Source organism: Lineus longissimus, chromosome 10 (genome assembly GCF_910592395.1).
Source record: "Lineus longissimus chromosome 10, tnLinLong1.2, whole genome shotgun sequence".
NCBI classification, from domain to species: domain Eukaryota; kingdom Metazoa; phylum Nemertea; class Pilidiophora; order Heteronemertea; family Lineidae; genus Lineus; species Lineus longissimus.
Genome location: NC_088317.1, coordinates 17,591,778 through 17,610,567, shown reverse-complemented (window position 1 = coordinate 17,610,567; position 18,790 = coordinate 17,591,778). Strand labels below are relative to the sequence as shown.

Sequence of the window (18,790 nt, the reverse complement as noted above, 5' to 3'; positions counted from 1 at the left end):
TACAACAGGCCTCTTCTACAGCAATGCATTCCTCAAGACAATCCCAGTCTGTCTATTATTTCATTATGCTTTATAGGCGTAAATTAAACTCCGGCATCAAAAAGAATGACCTTAATAGAACTTTTTTGTTTTAGTTTTTCTGTTCGAGCAATTACAGTAGAATGTATGGCCAGCCTCAGGCGACCACATAAACTATGAAAGTCGATTGAATCAATTAGAGCCCCATTACTGGTCTTACTGGTGTGTGAATTTAAAAAGTCAAAATGCTGGCATCAGCAAAAGGTTATATGAGGACAAATTCTGAAGAAGTCAGGTTTTTACAGGACATGTTTTTTGGTCATCAGAATGTCGCCAGAGAGAAATGAACTGATTGCTCAGAATTCAACACTAAATTAGTGGTGACCCTGATGGGAGGAGTACAGGTTTTACATTGACAAGAGCATACGATTACAGGGAGTACAGGTTTTACATTGACAGGTGCATACGATTTGCTTGAGACATTCTGATGGTTTGCTGTGATTGATCGGCTTGTACCGGTTACATCTGACCTCAGTATAATAGAATCATGTTTAATTGCCGTCTTTATTTTTCATAGCGCCTTATTTTGATGTGTAGAGCCTACTCATACCACCTAACATTCATGGAGGGCAAGTTATCCAGATTTTCATGTGTAAGATTAGGAATCAAACTGACCAAGCCAAGGCCAGCAGAACATAACTGGCGTTTTATAATCTTTTATAATATGAAATGGATGGGTGTGACCATAGCTCTGCTCTCTGTGATCATTGCAAGTACAGTTTCACATTGCACAAGAGGTTTTTCAGAGCAGGTTTGAGGTTTCTTCGAGCAGCTTCCAATTCTCCAGGTTGAATGCTCTCTCGAGCAGCCGGAGGGGAGGTAACCCAAATCACTCCCAGGTTAAACACTAACTTGCCTTTAATACCTACCACCTGTGGAACAAAAAGCTACTGTTTCTTCAAACAATCACCTGAACTTCGGATCTTTACATAAAAAGAACATTAGGAGCCAGATCGTTTTGCAATTCAATCTTGTTAAATCGTCACTGCTTAACCCCTTCAGTACCAGGAATTTCTCTGCATAGGTGTATGGGGGTTTAGTCTGGGGGAAGGTCGATGACACAATTTACGATAATTCCTCTGCATTGGTGTATCTTTTGGTTCCATCAGCGAGGGTGAGGTTGCTGGAAAATCCTCCTAAACTATGAAGGCTGTGATCACCAAATCTGGACAAGGGGCAACCAAGATGAGCAGCACCAACTTCACAACAAGCCCGATGACCTCAGACCTCACTTTTCAGATATACTGTCTCTTGAATCCACTCAAATGGCCATTTAGTTCGTCTGTGGGAAGGTCGATGACACAATTTACAATAATTCCCTCATATCTGACAAGGAAAATCAAGCTGGATAGGTTTGTAAAGGAGGCATATGCCTAGCCAGCCACAACGTCCTATTGACGTGGCTGAAAGGTTTCAGAATCAGGGTTGAAGTCTAAAGTTGATATCAGACTATAAATCCAAAGTTCAACTTTACATGTACATGTCACATTGCAGCTTGGTAGTGCATTAAAAGGTAAAACTTTCAAGTTTAAAAAAACTCTTCAAGTTTTACAGCTCAATGCATCAAGCATTCTTCAAAAACCGCAGATATCAACTTGAGACACTGTTGAAACTTTAGGGTCCATCTCAAAATTCACCAATGCAATATGGACGCAATACTGACTGATACTGCAGTGGCGAGCAAGGACATTGTCCGTCATCCATGTTGAGGTGAGATCATAACATTGGCCCTGCACCAACATTACTTGGTCAAAAATGAATTGTTCTGGAACAAACATTGGACCAACTTTTGTTTACATCGTTCTATATCAAGCAAGGGCCCAAAGAGTGGTCCTCCAAAAAGCGACCCCTCCCTGATATTTCATATGAATGGAGACATACTTACCCGATCTCCTTTTGGTCCTATAGGTCCTGATGGTCCAGGTTCACCTTTGAGTCCCATGGGTCCAGCAAGACCCTCGGGTCCAGGAAACCCTGGGTTACCTTGTATGCCACTGGGTCCAGTTAAACCAGGCGAACCCTGCAAAGAGATTGACAAGGGGACATGTAAGCAAACTGTAACTTGAATGAATAGCAGTAATGTTGGCGTAAAGTCCCAAGGCTGCTATTGTAAATGAGGTTTACCGAAAGCAATAACACTTTGAGGGGGTAACGCTGGCGTTAGCCTCCAACGTTGATTGAGCAACTTGGCCCTCGGTAGTCAAAACACTCACATTAGCAAACTCACTTTTTGTTGTCAGGCTCTGCTAGGGAAAGTATAACTGCCTGTTCTATAAGTGTAGTACAGCATGCCTCTGTACAAGAAATAGGATTCAAAGATTTCAGTTGAACAGATTTTTCACATTCACTAAAGTGTCAAATGAAAGCCTTGGACGGAAAGAACTTTTTTAAATCGCTCCTTCACCACAGACAAAGGCTGACAGTACATCTTTATCACACCAGCTCATGAGTTAATTAATTGCAACTTTTTACAATCTGTTAGCAGTCAACTTAACTACAGACAAGGCATTTATCAGTAACACAAGATTCACAACCTTGCCAACTATATACAGGTAAAGAGCAATGAATTAGCACCGGGTGTAAAATGTCGACCTTTTTTGCAAATTGGCGCGTTATCTTACGCTTTTGATGAGTTAAGGACAAAGTGGTAATCACTCTCATTGTTTTCAGTAACTCGATTATCCGGGAGCAGTTTTTTGTAAAATATAGGAAGCAGAGCAAGCCAGTTAATTAAACTTACAGAGAGAAGGCTAAGTTTTGCATCTTGGAATCTTTTTACTTGTCCAAGCATAGACAGGTGCAATGGATCACAGCTTTTAGTAGACCCTCTTTAATTTTATTTATCTCATATTGAGCCTCAAACTATAGTTGTGAAGAGACAGGAATTTAAGTTCCTTGAAAATCACATTGGTTCATCCAAAAATAAAATCCTGGGTTCTCCCCGGGATCGAACATTGGCCCTTTTGATTGCTTGGTAGCAAGCAGAGGTAATTTTAACCACTACACTATGAAGCTAAGTTGATATTACATGAAGTAAGATTTGGGACAAAACACACGAAATGTGCTAACAAAGTCAACAATTTGTCCTTGATCACTTCTTTGGCCCTGCACGCAAGTGTATCAGGCCAAAGATGCAAACAGTAACTCTGATTTCTTCATTAAACATAACCTTCATCTTTATAAGATGGTAGCAAAGGAATTAACTGGAAATCAGCACACATCGTTGCTTTGTTCAATATTGCAGGTAATTGCAGGTAATCTAGGCTTAAATCAGAGGTACTTCAGTCAATCTTTGTTGCTCCTACAAACAGGCTAGCTGTGCTGGCCGCAGGAACATAAGCCTCGGAAACATACACTGCTGGTACCAAGTGAAAGGCTCTGGAAGTTCAGGGTAGCACATCAACTGGTCAAGTCCGCCTGCCTTGCATCTGTAGCATGGGAAAGGCCCTGAAGCTCAGGATGGTACAAAGGCTAGTCAAGTAGACCTGCCTGGCATGTCTATAGCATTGGCAGCAGTTACCATGAGCTTTAGTTGGTGTTGGGAGGAATTGAAGAGGTGCTTATCCCTGTAAGTTGCTTTTGCTGGAAGGTTTAGATTCCCATGAGTATTTGCATCAAGACCTTTAAAAAATATTAATTCATCCAGATCATTATAGCTGGGGAAAACAAGTATATCCCTCTCAGGCAATGATACTATCCTTGTCACAATATCTCGCGGGAATGCAACCCCATCAGGTTAAGTAGGAAATTCCATCCACCAGACACAATACAAACAATGTCCATTTCCTTCCGTGTGGTTCCTGGCTCAAGAATGCACGGGGGTGGGAGGGATGGAGGATGCGGATGCATCAACAAAGGACAGAGTCTGAGTGGGAAGATTACTGAGTACATTGCATCGCAACAAGTGCACATTAAGGAATTTGATATCCTCAGGCTTGTCATCAAATTTAGACACTTGGTGCGGTGGGAGTGTAAGGAACTACTTTCTTTGAAAGAATAGTTTGTCTGATATGTCGTCCTTGGGCATCCTGGAACACCAGTGCTCATGAGTGTTCTTCCTTTGTAACACTGAAAATGAGGTCCAAACAGGGTTTAAACTTGGGACCCCATCACTGAGCTCAAGGCAAATTCCCTCTATGCTCAGCAATTTTAGGACTAATGCATGCCATCACTATATACTCCCTCAGCTGGGAAAGTTGTAACTGATTCATTCAAAACCAGTCGGAAACGTCACTCATAGACGTTTCATGACCTTTATGAGGTTATGCCTAAAGTAATAATTAATTCAATTTATCATAATTAGGGTAGTCATCTTCTTTATTCAAAATGACTCTTTCCAATTTGGTTTCTCAGTGGCAGCTCTGTGTCTGTCGTGCTCTAGAAAGCCCATCTCACACGAGGTCAAGGATTGGAACTTGAGAAAGTTGGCTCCTTTGTCCACATGAAATGTTGATGCAAATGTAACATGTCATCCTTTGCAAATGTGACCTTATCATACCATGCCGCAGGACAGCCATTGCTCTGATGATAAGACTGTGCATAGAGTTCCAGGACCAGAACTGTTACATTGTGAAGAGATCATATTTTTAGCCAGTGCTTCTCCTTGACCTGTGACAGTAACCTAACACTCTGAATTTTAGGACAAACCAAATAGGTCAGTTTGACCAAAATTAGCCAGACTCGGATATAGATTCTTGGGATTCCTAAATGATAGGCAAAGTAACTTCATCTTCATAAAGCAGATGATCCCGATGACCTGTGTGTGTATGAAACCTGCTTCAGAAGACTGACCCTTTTGGTGCTTTATGATGGTGAAGCCTGGGATCAAACCTTGAATACCTTTTCCTGTATCTTATCAGGGCCTCTGATTAATAAGCCCTATCCAAGGCCAATCTCACCTCTGTTTTCATCTCTAGGTGTAGCTGTTAAGCCAATAAAGATGTTTTAGTTAAGACCATGATGGATATGATATGCTCCGAGTAAGGAATGCCTCTCACCTGGCATGAACCAGGCACGTTTGCCCACAACCCGGTCTCACTTTGAATGGTTTGCATTGCTCCTTCATCAACAAAGCACGCCTTGCAATTTTCGTGTCTTTTTGGTATGCCGCAGCATTTTCAGTCATAAAACATGTGAAAAGTACCGATGGCAAACATCCTGACAGAGCTTTTAGTTTTAGCTCAGCATGTTTGCCCACAACAAAGATGTTGGAGTAAATTGTTGACATCGTTTCTTCATAACCAAAGCAAGGTTTGCAATCTTCATTTCTTTTCCATATCGACACCCTCATCAAATAAATGCGCAAGTTATTTTTTTGCCAAATTGATATTTTCAACTAGACAGCTCTTTACCAAAGAGCCACCTGTGATTAACTCAATGTCCCTAAGTCAAGCTTGGTACTTTTTAGCCAGTGTAAAGATCTTGAAAAAATGTTATACCCTATGATGAAAACTGTGGTTTTGCTAAAGCCTGCTAAAATAGTGGACTCTTCTCTTTTCATGTTTCATGGCAGACATGTCTTTATCTAGTAGGCCCTTTCAGTGAAGTAGCTAAGATGGAAAGTTTTGATAAGTTCCTTGGTTTTGCCATCTTCTTGTAAAAACTGGTATCATCAGCAAGCTTACACAGGTACATCGCAATTACTAACTCAATTTTTAATTTCTTAACTCACAAGATTGAATCCAGGCGGGTTTGTGATTAGATCCGTCTGGGGTACATCTAAGTTGCAGCATGAAAAAGTACCTAACGACCTGATATATTCAGACTTATCAAGAGTCAATTTCTGCAGACTCCGAACCTCTGACCTTCAGCCCGATGGAAAGTTTGATATATCAGTGTTTGTATACAATGCAACTTGATGAATGTTGGTACACAAAGACTTTAAAAGTTCTTACCAAAGGCAGTGCTACTGCACCAGTGGAATCAGCAGCATTCCAGTGTGCTGCAAGGGTGCTAGAGTGCTGCGCACAAAGGTCGTATAATGCACCAAATGAAATTGTACTAAGATGCACTGAGAATGATGCACTATTATGTAAAGGCACTAGGATTGTGGCCGAAAGGGGAAGTTTTGTCGTCAAAATCCCAGAAAGCCAACTGGCATGCAAATTGCAATCGGTAATTCGGTGAGGGTTCTTATTGGTTGAAGGTCCCATCATGCATATATGAGGATTGATTTGGGAGAGGAAGGGGCTACATGTTGATATAAATATTCAACTTTCAGATCAATGTCATGGCTTATATTCATAGCCAACAACTATAGGCAGAGGCTGCATGCATCAGACAAAGTATATGCAAAGCGGTGATAGCTAAGCTTTCCTGCACACAGTTTACACTGGGCCAGTCATCCGCCCCAGGACACTTCCCATCACAACCACACAGCATCTGGGGAAAGGTGGGCAAAATATCCCATTACTAGAATAATATCCAAGAAACTTAGCAGGAATAACTGAGTCACTGAACTGCTGCAAAGAGCTAATTTCAGGCTAATGAGCACGACTGGAGTCATTTTTTCTTCAAAATTTTGTGACTTTGTTTCTGTAACTTGCAGGTGCAAGAGGTGTAGCAAACTTCAACCATCTTCATGACAGTAAAGGAATTGCCTGGAAATGACACAACCAATAGTTGCGGTTCCACTACAGGAAAGTGCGGACTACATCCGAATTAGTTGTGATTCCATTACAGCTAGTCCGGACTAAACAAGTCCGGCTCTCACTAAGAGCGGTCTTATTAAGTGCGGATAGGACAAGCGGATTTAAGCCGAACTTAGAATAGACCCGGATCTAAAGCAGAAATTACCTGTAATGGAACCGCATTAGTCCGGATTAAGATCAAGTTACTAAGTACGGCTACAGGTGGCGTGTCAATGTGAACGTATTGCGCATGAGCGGAAGTGTTGGTTCTGTCGAAACAACACCTAACGCGCATAGAGTGGCACCGCCTGTAGCCGTACCTGTTAACTTACCAATCCTGTAGTCGAACTGCACCACATTCGTTAGTCCGGACTAAGCTAAGTTCGGACCTGATGCGGATGCGATAGAAACGGATCTAAACCCTGTAGTGGAACCAAGACTATAAAGTTCCTGACCTGCAGTTACATGTTGTTACACATGCACATGTTGTCCATCATGCTCTTCATCAGATCCTTCTGCCATTCTGGGTAATTTACCACTAAAACTGTAGGGGTCTGAAGGACTCAATTGGTCATCCACATTTCTTGGTCCAGTCCAATTATGAACGTATCTTAAAAGGTTCAAATCTGGGTCATCTAATGTTGCCCGAAACTTGAGATTTGTGAAAGCATGATTGTGCAAAGGTGCAAAAGAGGTGGTCATGTTGTCAGGAAACATACTTGAAATATGTTATATGTTCAATTAGCAAAAATATGCTTCTGGAGAACGATGAATGCTTATCGGATGACCATCTTTACCCTCCAATCTTTTAAAGGACAAACTTCCGGATTCCGCATCAGAGGTGTCACTGGAACTCTTTCCAAACGTTCAAAATGAAAACATTGTCTCCAATGTGTCATATTGTTGATCACGCCTGAACCTGGATGATGTTATGCCACTTCTTCAGCATCTAGGTTTCCCTCACTGGCTTTTTCATCGCCAAATCTGTCAACTGACCACACCTTGAAACTTCTTTGATTGAGTCAGATGGTTCAACCCTTTCTGAGGATTTCCGATTGTAGGAAAGTTGCTGTCAGCACTGTCTTTCAACAATACTTTCAAACTGGTGCAAACCCATCTTGACCACCAAGGTTTTTGCATTACCATGGCCACCCTGGTGTATAAGACCATGAGGTTCAGGATGGTGCTAATCATGCCAGCAGTTATCTGAGGATCGATACACTGGGGAAGAGGGTATTCCTTGGTTAGCCTGAACATGTTTGGTATCTCAATCACCTTGAATACTGTGCTCTTCACTCATGATCACTTTGGCCAGTTTGATTTACGGCTAGCTGTAAAGTTATTCCAGGTGGGGAGAATGCTTGACCTGTATGAATTACCAAGGTCAATGTGTGTGGGGCCTCTGAGCATTAGCACTTGTAGCACAGATACAAGGAAACACCTCAGAGAATCAGCACTTCACTTATCCTCCTGCATGCTCTACTTTCTTACAAGTTACCAGTATCTGATATACCAGATTTTGCCTCCCCTGAATCTTCTGATGAAAATAAAGGATAGTAGATCATACACTCTGATGCATGGGAACAGGATGATAGACAGATTTCTAAGGGGACAAACATGTATACACTTTTGACAGCCATATCTGAGTCAAGTGGGGCACTTCCTGCCATGTGAAGGATGTCACCACAAAGGTGTTTCCTATCAGGACATTCAGGAGAAGGGGATGTCATGCATTCCAGGTCAAAATGCAAGGACGTGGATGGACCAGCCATGCTTGAGCAGCATGAAATGGTACTCCTCACCAGTGAAAGATATACATTGAATGCATTATTATGGTGTGTCCAGGGTGGGTGCAGAAAACCTTAATTTCGAGATTTCTAGAAACAGTTACATATACAACACACTGCTAAACTGTGAGGTACCTTGAAGTGCTGAGTGGGTGCAGGAAGACTTTTTATGTGATTTCTAGAAACAATTATATAAACGACACACTACTCAGCTGTGCAGTTCCTCGCTGTACCAAGTGCTCCCACTCTTTTTTTACTCTTTCCCTGATAAATACCTGATACAAGAGTCCAGATTCCAGAACCTTGATTTTCACCACAAGAATATAATGAAAGCAGAGTGCAGACAACAAGAAATCTATGTCTAAACACTGCAATGTTTTTATAACTTTGCGCATCAAGGTTTCCACATTTCTCCATAATTCTTACAATGCCCAAATCAGTAATGCACTTGTGCTTGTACCTTAGAAGTCTGATCGAAATCAGCGCTAAGGGTGACTCTAGATTCAGGATTGGTTGTCAAACAAGTCACCAGGGTTAATCAGATGGTTGGTGGTGCAGCCAGGTCTGGTCATCTGGCCAAAAACTCCAATTAGTTGGTAACTGATGGCAGTGGTACGCAAAACCGCCAACCCTGCGTCAACTCTTTAGACTCTCTGGTTGGGATGTGACATAAAAACTTTAAACAAAATTGCTGTATTTTTTCTGAAACACCCTATAGTATATCAAACTGCAGCAGCATCCACCCACCATCAGTCCAGATCCTCCTCCTTGATAAGTGCCATATATGTAGGCCTAGAAACAAGGCCACTGGGCCAGACACTTGACCTGTTCGACCCCGGTGGGATGTAGTCCATGAATATCTCTCAAGGAAAACACAATCTACTTGAGATTGAGTTAATTAAATTTCCCAGTTATCTGTTGCCGGAAACATTTTTGCCCACAGATAATGACTCAGGTACTCGAGTTTCATCAATCTAAGACCATGTTTGAAGAGCCAAGAAATTGGAGATAATGGTTGGTAACACAAACTCATTACTCAGTAGAGTGCTGGTCTTAATTCATATTTCCCAATATGCACATGCATTCAGTGTTCAGTTTGGAAAGATAATCTGCATAGACAATGGGTCAGCCAATCAACTTGTCCGATGGCCATGATGTCATATTCTGGATGGGCCATCTGTGTCGATTTCATAGTTATTTGAATGAAAGGGTCTTAGGTCGGTGAAACTATAGTAATTGCTCACACACAAGGATCTGACAATATATTAGTTGGTAGAAAAACACATGTTTGGAGTAATGTGTTTTTGGTTTGCATAACAAGGAATAGGCCTAAACATCTTTGTAGGCGACATGAGTATTTTGATGGAATGTTTTATTATAATTGTTACAATGCAGACATTGGTCACACTCATGAATCATTCTTAGAGCTAAATTTATAGCCTGCAGAAGCAGTTTGTCATTAAAACAATTTCTAAAATCAAACCCAGAAGAACGTTGGAGTTGTTTTCACACTTCTTAACCATACAGAAAATGAAAGTCATGACTTAATTATTGATTTCGCTGAAGGTTCAATGTAATAGACAAGATATAAATTTCCTAAGTCTGGTTATGACTTAGTGTTTGCCCTGAAAATAGCAGGGTTGGGGCAAAGTGCTTGTCTCAGAGGATTTGCAAAATAGCTTGGCAAAGAAGGTGTAAAAGATGTGGATATTCTATGTCTATTGAATGAGCGTAACTAGGCTGCAACTGACCATAATTTGTGAGCAGTAAAACACCACTGGAATGAGTGCTGCTGCTAAATAGCCAACAGGTTTAGCACCCGTTGCTATGCTAACAGCAGACTGCACTGCTGCCCTAAAACTATCACCATTTTCATCATCAGCAGGATTCTGTCAGAACTGAGGTAAAAGGTTACAAGGTGTGTTAATAGTTATTGCTCGGTTTCTTATAACATGATTTAGGAACACACAATAAAAAATGCGCCCACTAGGAACTGGGCCAGAAAAATTTATGGTAGATACGGGTAGTCATCAAGATTTCTGTTGATTCCACATCAGAAGCTCTTCTGTAACAAAAATGCTTAACATGCAATGGGTGGAGCATGTGGATGACCCAGGTGTAGGCATCTATAGGTGATGTTGTAGTTTAGTGGGCTGTATATGGGAGGCCTACACAAAAAGAAGAAAAGTATTGGTGTCACCAAGAAGTTTCGAGATTTCCGGGCCTGTTTTTGACATCAATATATCAGACAGAGAATCCATTGTTCCTCAGTTTTTTTCAAACAAGTGGATAAAAAGGTATGTTGGTTTTTCAATATATGATGAATGGGGAAGATGGCACCCAGTGACAGTTTTGATAAAAAGATGCCAAGGTTTGTTTTCATAACAAATATTGGCACGGCATATATGGTCATGTCATGAAGACAATTTTTCTGCTCTACATTTCATTCATGTTTGGCCCAGGTGTTCCAAATCCTGGAGACCGGAAACCCAAATAAGAAGCCTTCTCTTCTGTTAGAAAACAGGACAGGGAAGTATGCATGGTTGAATCAGCAACACTAACCACAACTTTCATTCATGTTCATCAATAATGCACAGAGTATGTACATGTACATGTAGTATAGGATGAGAAGATACTTTTTTGTGTGTGAAGTTTTAACAAGGACACTTTGCCAAGTATGCTTAATTCAAGCAAAGCATGCCTAATACCTCTCTTAACCAAGTCCTCCCGAAAAAGAACGCCTCTACCATTTGTCAAGTACAGAACGGTGTATGAACTCATGACCTGCTGGTTCCATTCATACCAAATGATAACGAACAAAGATGGTTTGACAGGCTTTTCACACACTTATTCCATTCATGCAAATCTGACGCCTCAATCGATTAATATATCGGACAAAGTCCATTTTAACATGATAGTCAATATTAACATGACTTTAAACATGGATCTTCAAACAATATTCGATGTTCTTTTATGATTTTCAACAAGTGATTGGCCAGGCGTAGACCGAAGACCAAGATTGAAAATTCTGATATCAAAAGAGGAACAGGATTTACTGAATTCATCTGAATTGTTGATGTTTTAGTTGCAGTCCTGGCGCATTGTCTACTGCAGTTTGGAAAGTTTGGAAATGTATCGCTCTGCTAGAAATCTGCCGCTCAATCCTCAAGGGGAATACCCTGTATGTGGCTTGTCAACAGAGTGAGTTTGGGCCCATACCTGGTATGGGCCCAAGACCAGGGCGAAACAGCCACACCAATGACACCTGCCAGGTGCTGCTTTCTTCAAGAAAACCTACTTACCCTTGATCCTTTTTCTGCTAAACATTTACACAATCCTCCAGCACATCCACCACATCTCTGCAAAGAAATGGAAACAAAGATTTCGTTTAGATATTTGAAAGTGGAAGAAACGCAATTATTTGAATTTATGGATTCAAATAATTAGCATTGAGGAATTTACAAAGATCTTCATTCAAGCAGTCCCTTCCTCGTTGGATCGATCTCTAGGTACTGAATGGTTCAGGATAACGTCCACCTGATATCTTTCTTTTAAAGTGCAAATGGATGAAGTATGCCAAGTTGATTCAAGTATTAAGTGTGAAAGTGCAGATGAAGAGGTAGAATGAAGTGTACTTGGGATGATGCACATTACTTGTGGTCACAACTGTAGATTTGAGATTAAGAAATGAACACCTCACTGGTGGGTCTCTGTACTAAAGACGAGGCCGGGAGGTTGGAGTCAAAATGTAGGCCCAAACCTGAGGGCATTTGGCTGAAGATTCGGGATGGAATTTGAGCTCTACCTGACGGCCAAGATTTGGGTACAGATTCAACAGTGCGGTGTTACTTTCAATCTATCACACCTGAAATTAAACGAGTTGTCGGCACAAAACATAAAGGCTGTGTCTTCGTTCTTTCGAACCCAACACAGAACATGCAACTTGATTGCGCCGTCCATATCTTTGATCCTAAAGTCAAAGACCGCCGGCTCGAGAAAAAGGCGCTGTACATGCAAATCAAAGCTACCTTACAATTGACAAGTATTAGCAAAGGCAGCAAGAGTCACAGCCTGAGCTTATAAGGTCCATGCACTCTATCATCAAACATGATGTTTCCTTTCATATCAATCAACGTCAAAAGTATGATATTGATAACATTTCAGTCAAATGTATTAGGCCTACTTGATTAACATTGGGTTTTCTGGATATGGAAAGGTCCAATACCACCTCAGTGGTGACCACTGGCCACTGCTGATTTACTAGCTTAAGGCAAGCTACAACAGGAAGATAATGAGTACACATTGCTGCTTAGAAAGTTTTTTACCTTGATTACCTAAGCAAAAAAATTAGGCCCGTCAGTGCCAAAGCTAATGAAACCAGCAATTAGCGAAAGCATCATCTACATCTTCAATGGTAGAGAAGACTACTTGAAGCAAAAAGTACCTTTTATACATGCAAATAGCTGAGAACCAATGTGATCACCTGGTTCTTTCTGCAGGCCTAAAGGTAGCTTCTTAAACTTGGGAGGGGATCACATCTCTGCCATTACAAGGCAGCTATGTCTTTCAGTGACCCCAAACCCCCAGCTATGGCCCTGTGCTATTCTGTCAAGAAGTAAGACTGCGCATGCTGGGTCTTACTTCTCAGCTACACAGCATGTTGCACCTTGAAGGGACACTGAAAATGTGTTTTTCATGCAGATCTAAGCCTCATATTTGCCTCATAATGATAAAAAGAGGCATTTGCTACCCCTAGTCTAACAAACATATGCGCCTTCCAAAGAAGAAGCAATGTTAGGACGTCCACAGTAAAGCTTTAGACATCTTGGGGTTAGGCAATCATCTGATCGAAGACTCTGGGATGATGAAGCACTTTGAGTAAGAACATGACCATGGAAAAGCACTATAAAATCAAAATCTGATAGTTTGGTAGTGAATTGATTTGCATAATTCTCATAACAACTTACACCCACTAACTACATCCAACTTAAACTTAGAGTCATTGTTCTTACAAGCATTGATGAAATTATGTCCTAAGGCTAAGGTTACTCTGTCACTAATTATATTGCCGCAGAATCAAGCTGAGTTTTAGAAGCAATTAGTGCAAATGACATGGTCTTTTTTGTCATAATTTGTAAGGGGTCTCGAAGCAATAATGTGGGTCAGACATTTTGAGACTCCGACATCGCCATGACAAAGAAGTTACAAAAGGAAAACACTAATCACGCACAGTATGTACACTGCTTGCTCCGAGCTTCATGGTTCAAACAGGAACAGCCTGTGCAGTCATGGCGGTTGGTCTTTCCGGAAGGAAAGCAATAAAACTTTCATTTCAGTGAGGAATTGTATTAATGAATTGAACATGTATGATAATGATTTTGATATTCTGGGCATTATCGCCAACAATATCAACATTTCAACAATATCAACTGATACAATTGACAGATACTCCCATGAATCTGCTCAGAAAATTTCATCGCGATATTCCACACCGTTAACAAATGCTGGCTACTTGTTCTTACTTGTTCCTCATACCCAGGTCTTGGCTTCTCTTATACCCTTCACATTTGCATACATTCAAAGTTTTGTAAACCTGGGACCAAGGCCACATATTCAGTTTTTAGCTTGCATTTGGGAAATTTTTGAAATTTTTGATAAAAATGAAGTAATTGGAATATCAAGCTCAATTTTGGAATGCTGCATCTTTGGAGATACACAAATACAGTAAAATCAAATTAGATAAAAAAGTTTGAGAGAAAAATCTTTTTGACATGTTGAATGTAAACAGTACACTGGTTAATATTCATGACCATTTTAGAATAGAATCTATGATGGGCCATCATATGATTCATGATGGTGGATCTAAAGTTCCTTGCAATGGCCATCATAGCGATTCTAGGATTTCTACGGAAACTTTTGCCATTTGTTTTAATGTGCATTCAGGCTAAATAAATTAGTCAGTTTGTTCCATACAACTATCTGTCCTACTGGAGTACATTGTATTTATAAATGGGAAGTTCATAACTCACTTCAAAAGTGACAAATGCCAGATAGCCTAGTTTACTTTTTAATTGACATTATTTACCAACTTCTTGTCTCAAGAGCAGGCACCCTCCACTCCCCCCAGGGGTCAACACTGGTCTTACAATTCATTTGCTTTTGGAAAGAGCGCACACTGTAGCAATAAAAGCAAATGTTGCTCGGAAAACAAAGCAATATCGAACTGTTGTTTGATTAAAATGTTCTAGACCAGGGAATGAACTAACTCACTGGGCACACCCTCACCCTTGGGCCGTTATTCCACACATTGTGACAGTTGTAGGGCCTATGAAGTGACCGCTGTAGGCCCTAGGTAGCCCATTATAAAATTAATGGACTATTCCCGCAAAACATAAAATAGATTTTTTAAACTCTGTCCACTTGGACTTTAAGGAAATAAATAGATGTAGGCCTAGACCAACTGCCAAATTCCAGTCTCCCCCTCACTGTTTTTCCTGAAAACTCAACATCAGACAATCCTAAACATGTGCAAGATTTAGGAAATCGCATCTCCGGTGCTCTAAAAGTAAATAAGACCAAAAACTTTGTTGGATGTTAAAATGTGGCGGGCAGTTTTTTCCAACTTTTTCAGCTGAGCAAATGGAAAAGTGGTGTCAACGACTGCATAAAGATACAGAAAAACCTCCGGAACAAAGATTTATGGACATGTGTTAGGTAACTGGGGCAATTTGAGAGCAACAAGACTTGGGTGTGCAAACAGCACTTTTTGTCCCAGAGTACCTAAAAAACATAACCAGGCTGATGTACTCAAGAACTGAAGGTATAACAGGCAGTGGGAAGTGCAGTAAAATCGTTGGAGCATCTATTTTGGCGTCAATTCTCTGGAGACGTCACTAACAAAGATCATCATGTTTACAAAACATCTTGGCCTGCAGTTCATTCAGTGCTTGGGGGGAATCAATCGTTATAGTTACTTAGAGATGGACTATAGGTAGGAGCTAGGGGGTCAAAATGTTGGTCGTCTGGTGAATAATAGCCTGTTAACAGTTTGAGAACATAGTCCGATGTGACATAGTTATGAAAGTATTCCCCTGTTCAAACTTGAGTAGTTTGGTTGTACTGTAGGATGGTAGCGACCCCTATTGGCAATATGGTGTGACCTAATCTGGCCTATATGGCTCCTCAAATAGTCTCCCTTTAAACTTGTGTAAATAAGACTTAGAGACATTTTATCTGTTAATTTGGACAAACCGTATTAATCAAAGTCTTAGCATGAACATAGAAATCAAGATGTTAGTGTTGTGTTAATTTGGTTTTAGCTCTCTATACTAATATGCCAGCATTAATCAGAACCCTTCACCGCTGAAAAAAAGTTGATAAAAGGAATCGATTCTACAGAGTGCACTGATCACCCTGGAAGCCGGAACTGTCAACCACTTAGCACATTCAGAATCAGCTTCAAAGCATCTTGACACACAAGCCTGAGATCACTTCGTCACCTCTACGACCTCTCTTTAATTGGGATAAGATGCTGCAGAGCGACCATGATGCAACAAATATTAGCATGACCATCAACATTCTATGGAGAAGAAGTTGACCATCTATACCCTGTGGAATCAGCAGCAACGCTTGTGACCATCTACCAACTCCGCAAGTTGGGAGATGCTCAAGGTGGTTGCAGCTGGTTCCACAGGTTGATCAGTACATTCACCAAAGCGAGGCAGCACAGAACCCATCACCTCCAATCTACATGTTACCAAAGCCTCAAAAGCGGACAGAATTCATTTCGACTTACACTCTTCCCAATAATATCCCTCTGTGTATCCGCTTCAGTCGGGCTTGGTGGTGGGAATTTTGGGTTAAGTCGCTAAAATACAAAATTAGCATGCAAAATGAAACAACAATCTGGTGGAGGGGTGACTTGGGTCATTTAGGGGACCATCTCAGAACTGTTTGATGTCACAAGACATGAAGCAGGTTCCACTGTACAGTACATATACTTAGCCACCCTTTAAATGGGAATCATGCTACATTTGAGAACAATTGGAGACTGGTTCTCTGTTTTGTGGCATCAAGTATATATTTGAGATGGTCCCTCAATTTTCCAATACAAAATCTTTATGAGTGGGGGCTAACTTTAACATACTCTACAACAAAAAATAAAAAAACAATTCTCATATGTACAGTTGTTCTAGAGTTTGTACCCATCGGCATGAAAGTAGGACTCAGTAAAGAAGTGCCACATGTGTGCGTATTAAGTGCATGTAACAAGGGGTTAAACCACAGTGTACCAGTGATCTAAAAAGCTGCTCAAGATTAGAAACATTCATCCTGGAATTAGCCATAATTGGCATAATGAAGATACAGATGCAGGGTAGGTATTATCACTGTAGAAACACAGGAGGTGAAGATAAGGCGGCATCTCAGGAAAGACATCCTACCCTGAAGATGAAGTGAGGGGATGTCTCAGAAATTACATACAGTAGAACCTCTCTTTATTGAGAGGTGTCCTAATTACAGAGGTAATTTGTGACCACATGCAGCATCCTTAATAGAGAGGGTGTCCTTAGTAGAGTTATATCCACTAAGAGACATTGTAGGGCCTACCAAAGGTATTTTAAAGCCAGGATTGGGAGTGTTTTCCTGAGACACCAGTTAAACATGACTGTGAATGGCATAGCCCTTTAAGGAATAGTTTGCTGCTGAGATGACCAAACTAACATTGTCACTGGTACAAAGTGTAGAACCTGAAGTGTGTGTTGCATACAGGACGTGATGACAGCCATCGAATATTAATCTGAGGCAGTGCCCCCTATATTGTGTTTACTCACCGATCCAGAAGATGTTTCAGTCTGAGATGCTGCTGCATTAATCGTCGCAAACGCTACCAAAACTAACAAAATCCTGAAAAGTAAGAAGACGCTCATGAGAATGGTACTAAAGTGCATGCAGAAGAACCTCTCTAATAAGGACATCCTTGGAACTGACAAATTCTCTTCTTAGATTAGAGGTATCCTGATGAGAGAGGTCAAGTTAATATTAATGTTAACTTTTGAGATGCCCCCCCCCCTGCCAATTTCAAAGAGTTTGAACAGAGCATTGAAAGAGGCATACTTCTGAAGAACCATTTTCCCAACATCTGTGTGCCAGCCCTTCTTGTGATTAGAGAAATTACTTCCTGGGGTGTTCCCCCTCAGAATAGGAATAAATCAATGACCCTGGGACTCTTAGCTCTGGTTATAATCCCGGAGAAGTCCTCTCCGATTCCAATAATCTTCCTGTGGTTTCCAAGAAAAGGCCTGGGGAAGAAGCCAACAAAACCAATGACCCGGAAAATGGCCCCTTATCCAAGATTCTCAGGAATATGGAATCCTCTAAGAAATAGAGAAAGGGCTTCTTTCTGGAGCTGGAAGCCATTCAAGATTCCGGCCCAAGGATTAGCTGAATTGGTGATTCTGCATATTTTTGGCAAAAACTTTTTGTATTCCTCACGTAGTCCTATGTATCTAATGATAGAGGGACAGCTGAACATACTTGACAACAGATGAGAGGGTTAATCTAGGTCTGAAATCAAAGACTGCTAAAAGACTAAATATGAGTAAAAAGACATACATACTAGACAGAAGGATGTGTAATGACACAAAAGAATATTAAAGTTAGATAGAAATTCATTAGATATCGATTTATCAAAAAAAAATCAAAAGCGCGCATCTGAGAAAATGGCGCGAAATTAAATTGGCTTGGCCTGAACAGCTGAAATTATCAGCATGGCCCACTTGCGCGCGTGAGAAGAAAACGAATTTTTCTCACGATTCAAATCAAGGCAAACTTTGCGAATTTCTAGAAGAGGAAGAAAACTTTATTATCTTACCATTGCTGTAAATTCCAGCGGCCGAATCCAGAGGAAATAGTAGTTAGCGGGATTTTTATACTATCCAGTTTAGGCGATGGCGCCGGGAAAAGGCGCTCGCTGAAACAGGGCATTTTTGCACCGTTTTTTTCTCGTCCCTAAAACTCCTGCCTCCGGTAAATTTTCCGGAGCGCGTTCGACACTACGTTTTGCTCCTCTCTCCAAAATCACGGCTTTCTAATGTTCCGACATAAGTTTTAAAACAATGAAATCGGAAGAGGACTCCAAACTCACAGCTACGAACTCTACACACAGAAGTGGAGTTAGGTCTTCTTTTAGATTAGGGCGGAGTTTCCTGTATCTGATTTGGACCACAGGAGGAAGCCAAACGACCCCACTTCAGGTGCGTCTATTCCACAAAGGGGTATGAGTAGGTTTAGAGGTGA

At 40.9% G+C, this 18,790-nt stretch overlaps 1 protein-coding gene across 2 annotated transcripts in view; it reads right to left on the bottom strand.

The window, feature by feature from the left end:
- The window catches only part of LOC135495133 (collagen alpha-2(IV) chain-like), a 37,271-nt gene extending 18,613 nt beyond the window's left edge, over positions 1-18,658 (bottom strand). The window contains exons 1-5 of one of the 2 annotated variants that reach the window (XM_064783565.1): positions 18,366-18,658; positions 17,326-17,398; positions 16,290-16,361; positions 11,797-11,853; positions 1,964-2,098 (exon numbers count right to left, since the gene is read on the bottom strand). In XM_064783565.1, the coding sequence (XP_064639635.1) occupies positions 1,964-2,098; positions 11,797-11,853; positions 16,290-16,361; positions 17,326-17,398; positions 18,366-18,478 (450 nt within the window). In that variant the 5' untranslated portion in view covers positions 18,479-18,658. The remainder of the gene's footprint in view (positions 1-1,963; positions 2,099-11,796; positions 11,854-16,289; positions 16,362-17,325; positions 17,399-18,365) is intronic. The other variant, XM_064783567.1, reaches the window with a different exon arrangement.
- Between the last annotated feature and the right edge of the window lie 132 nt (positions 18,659-18,790).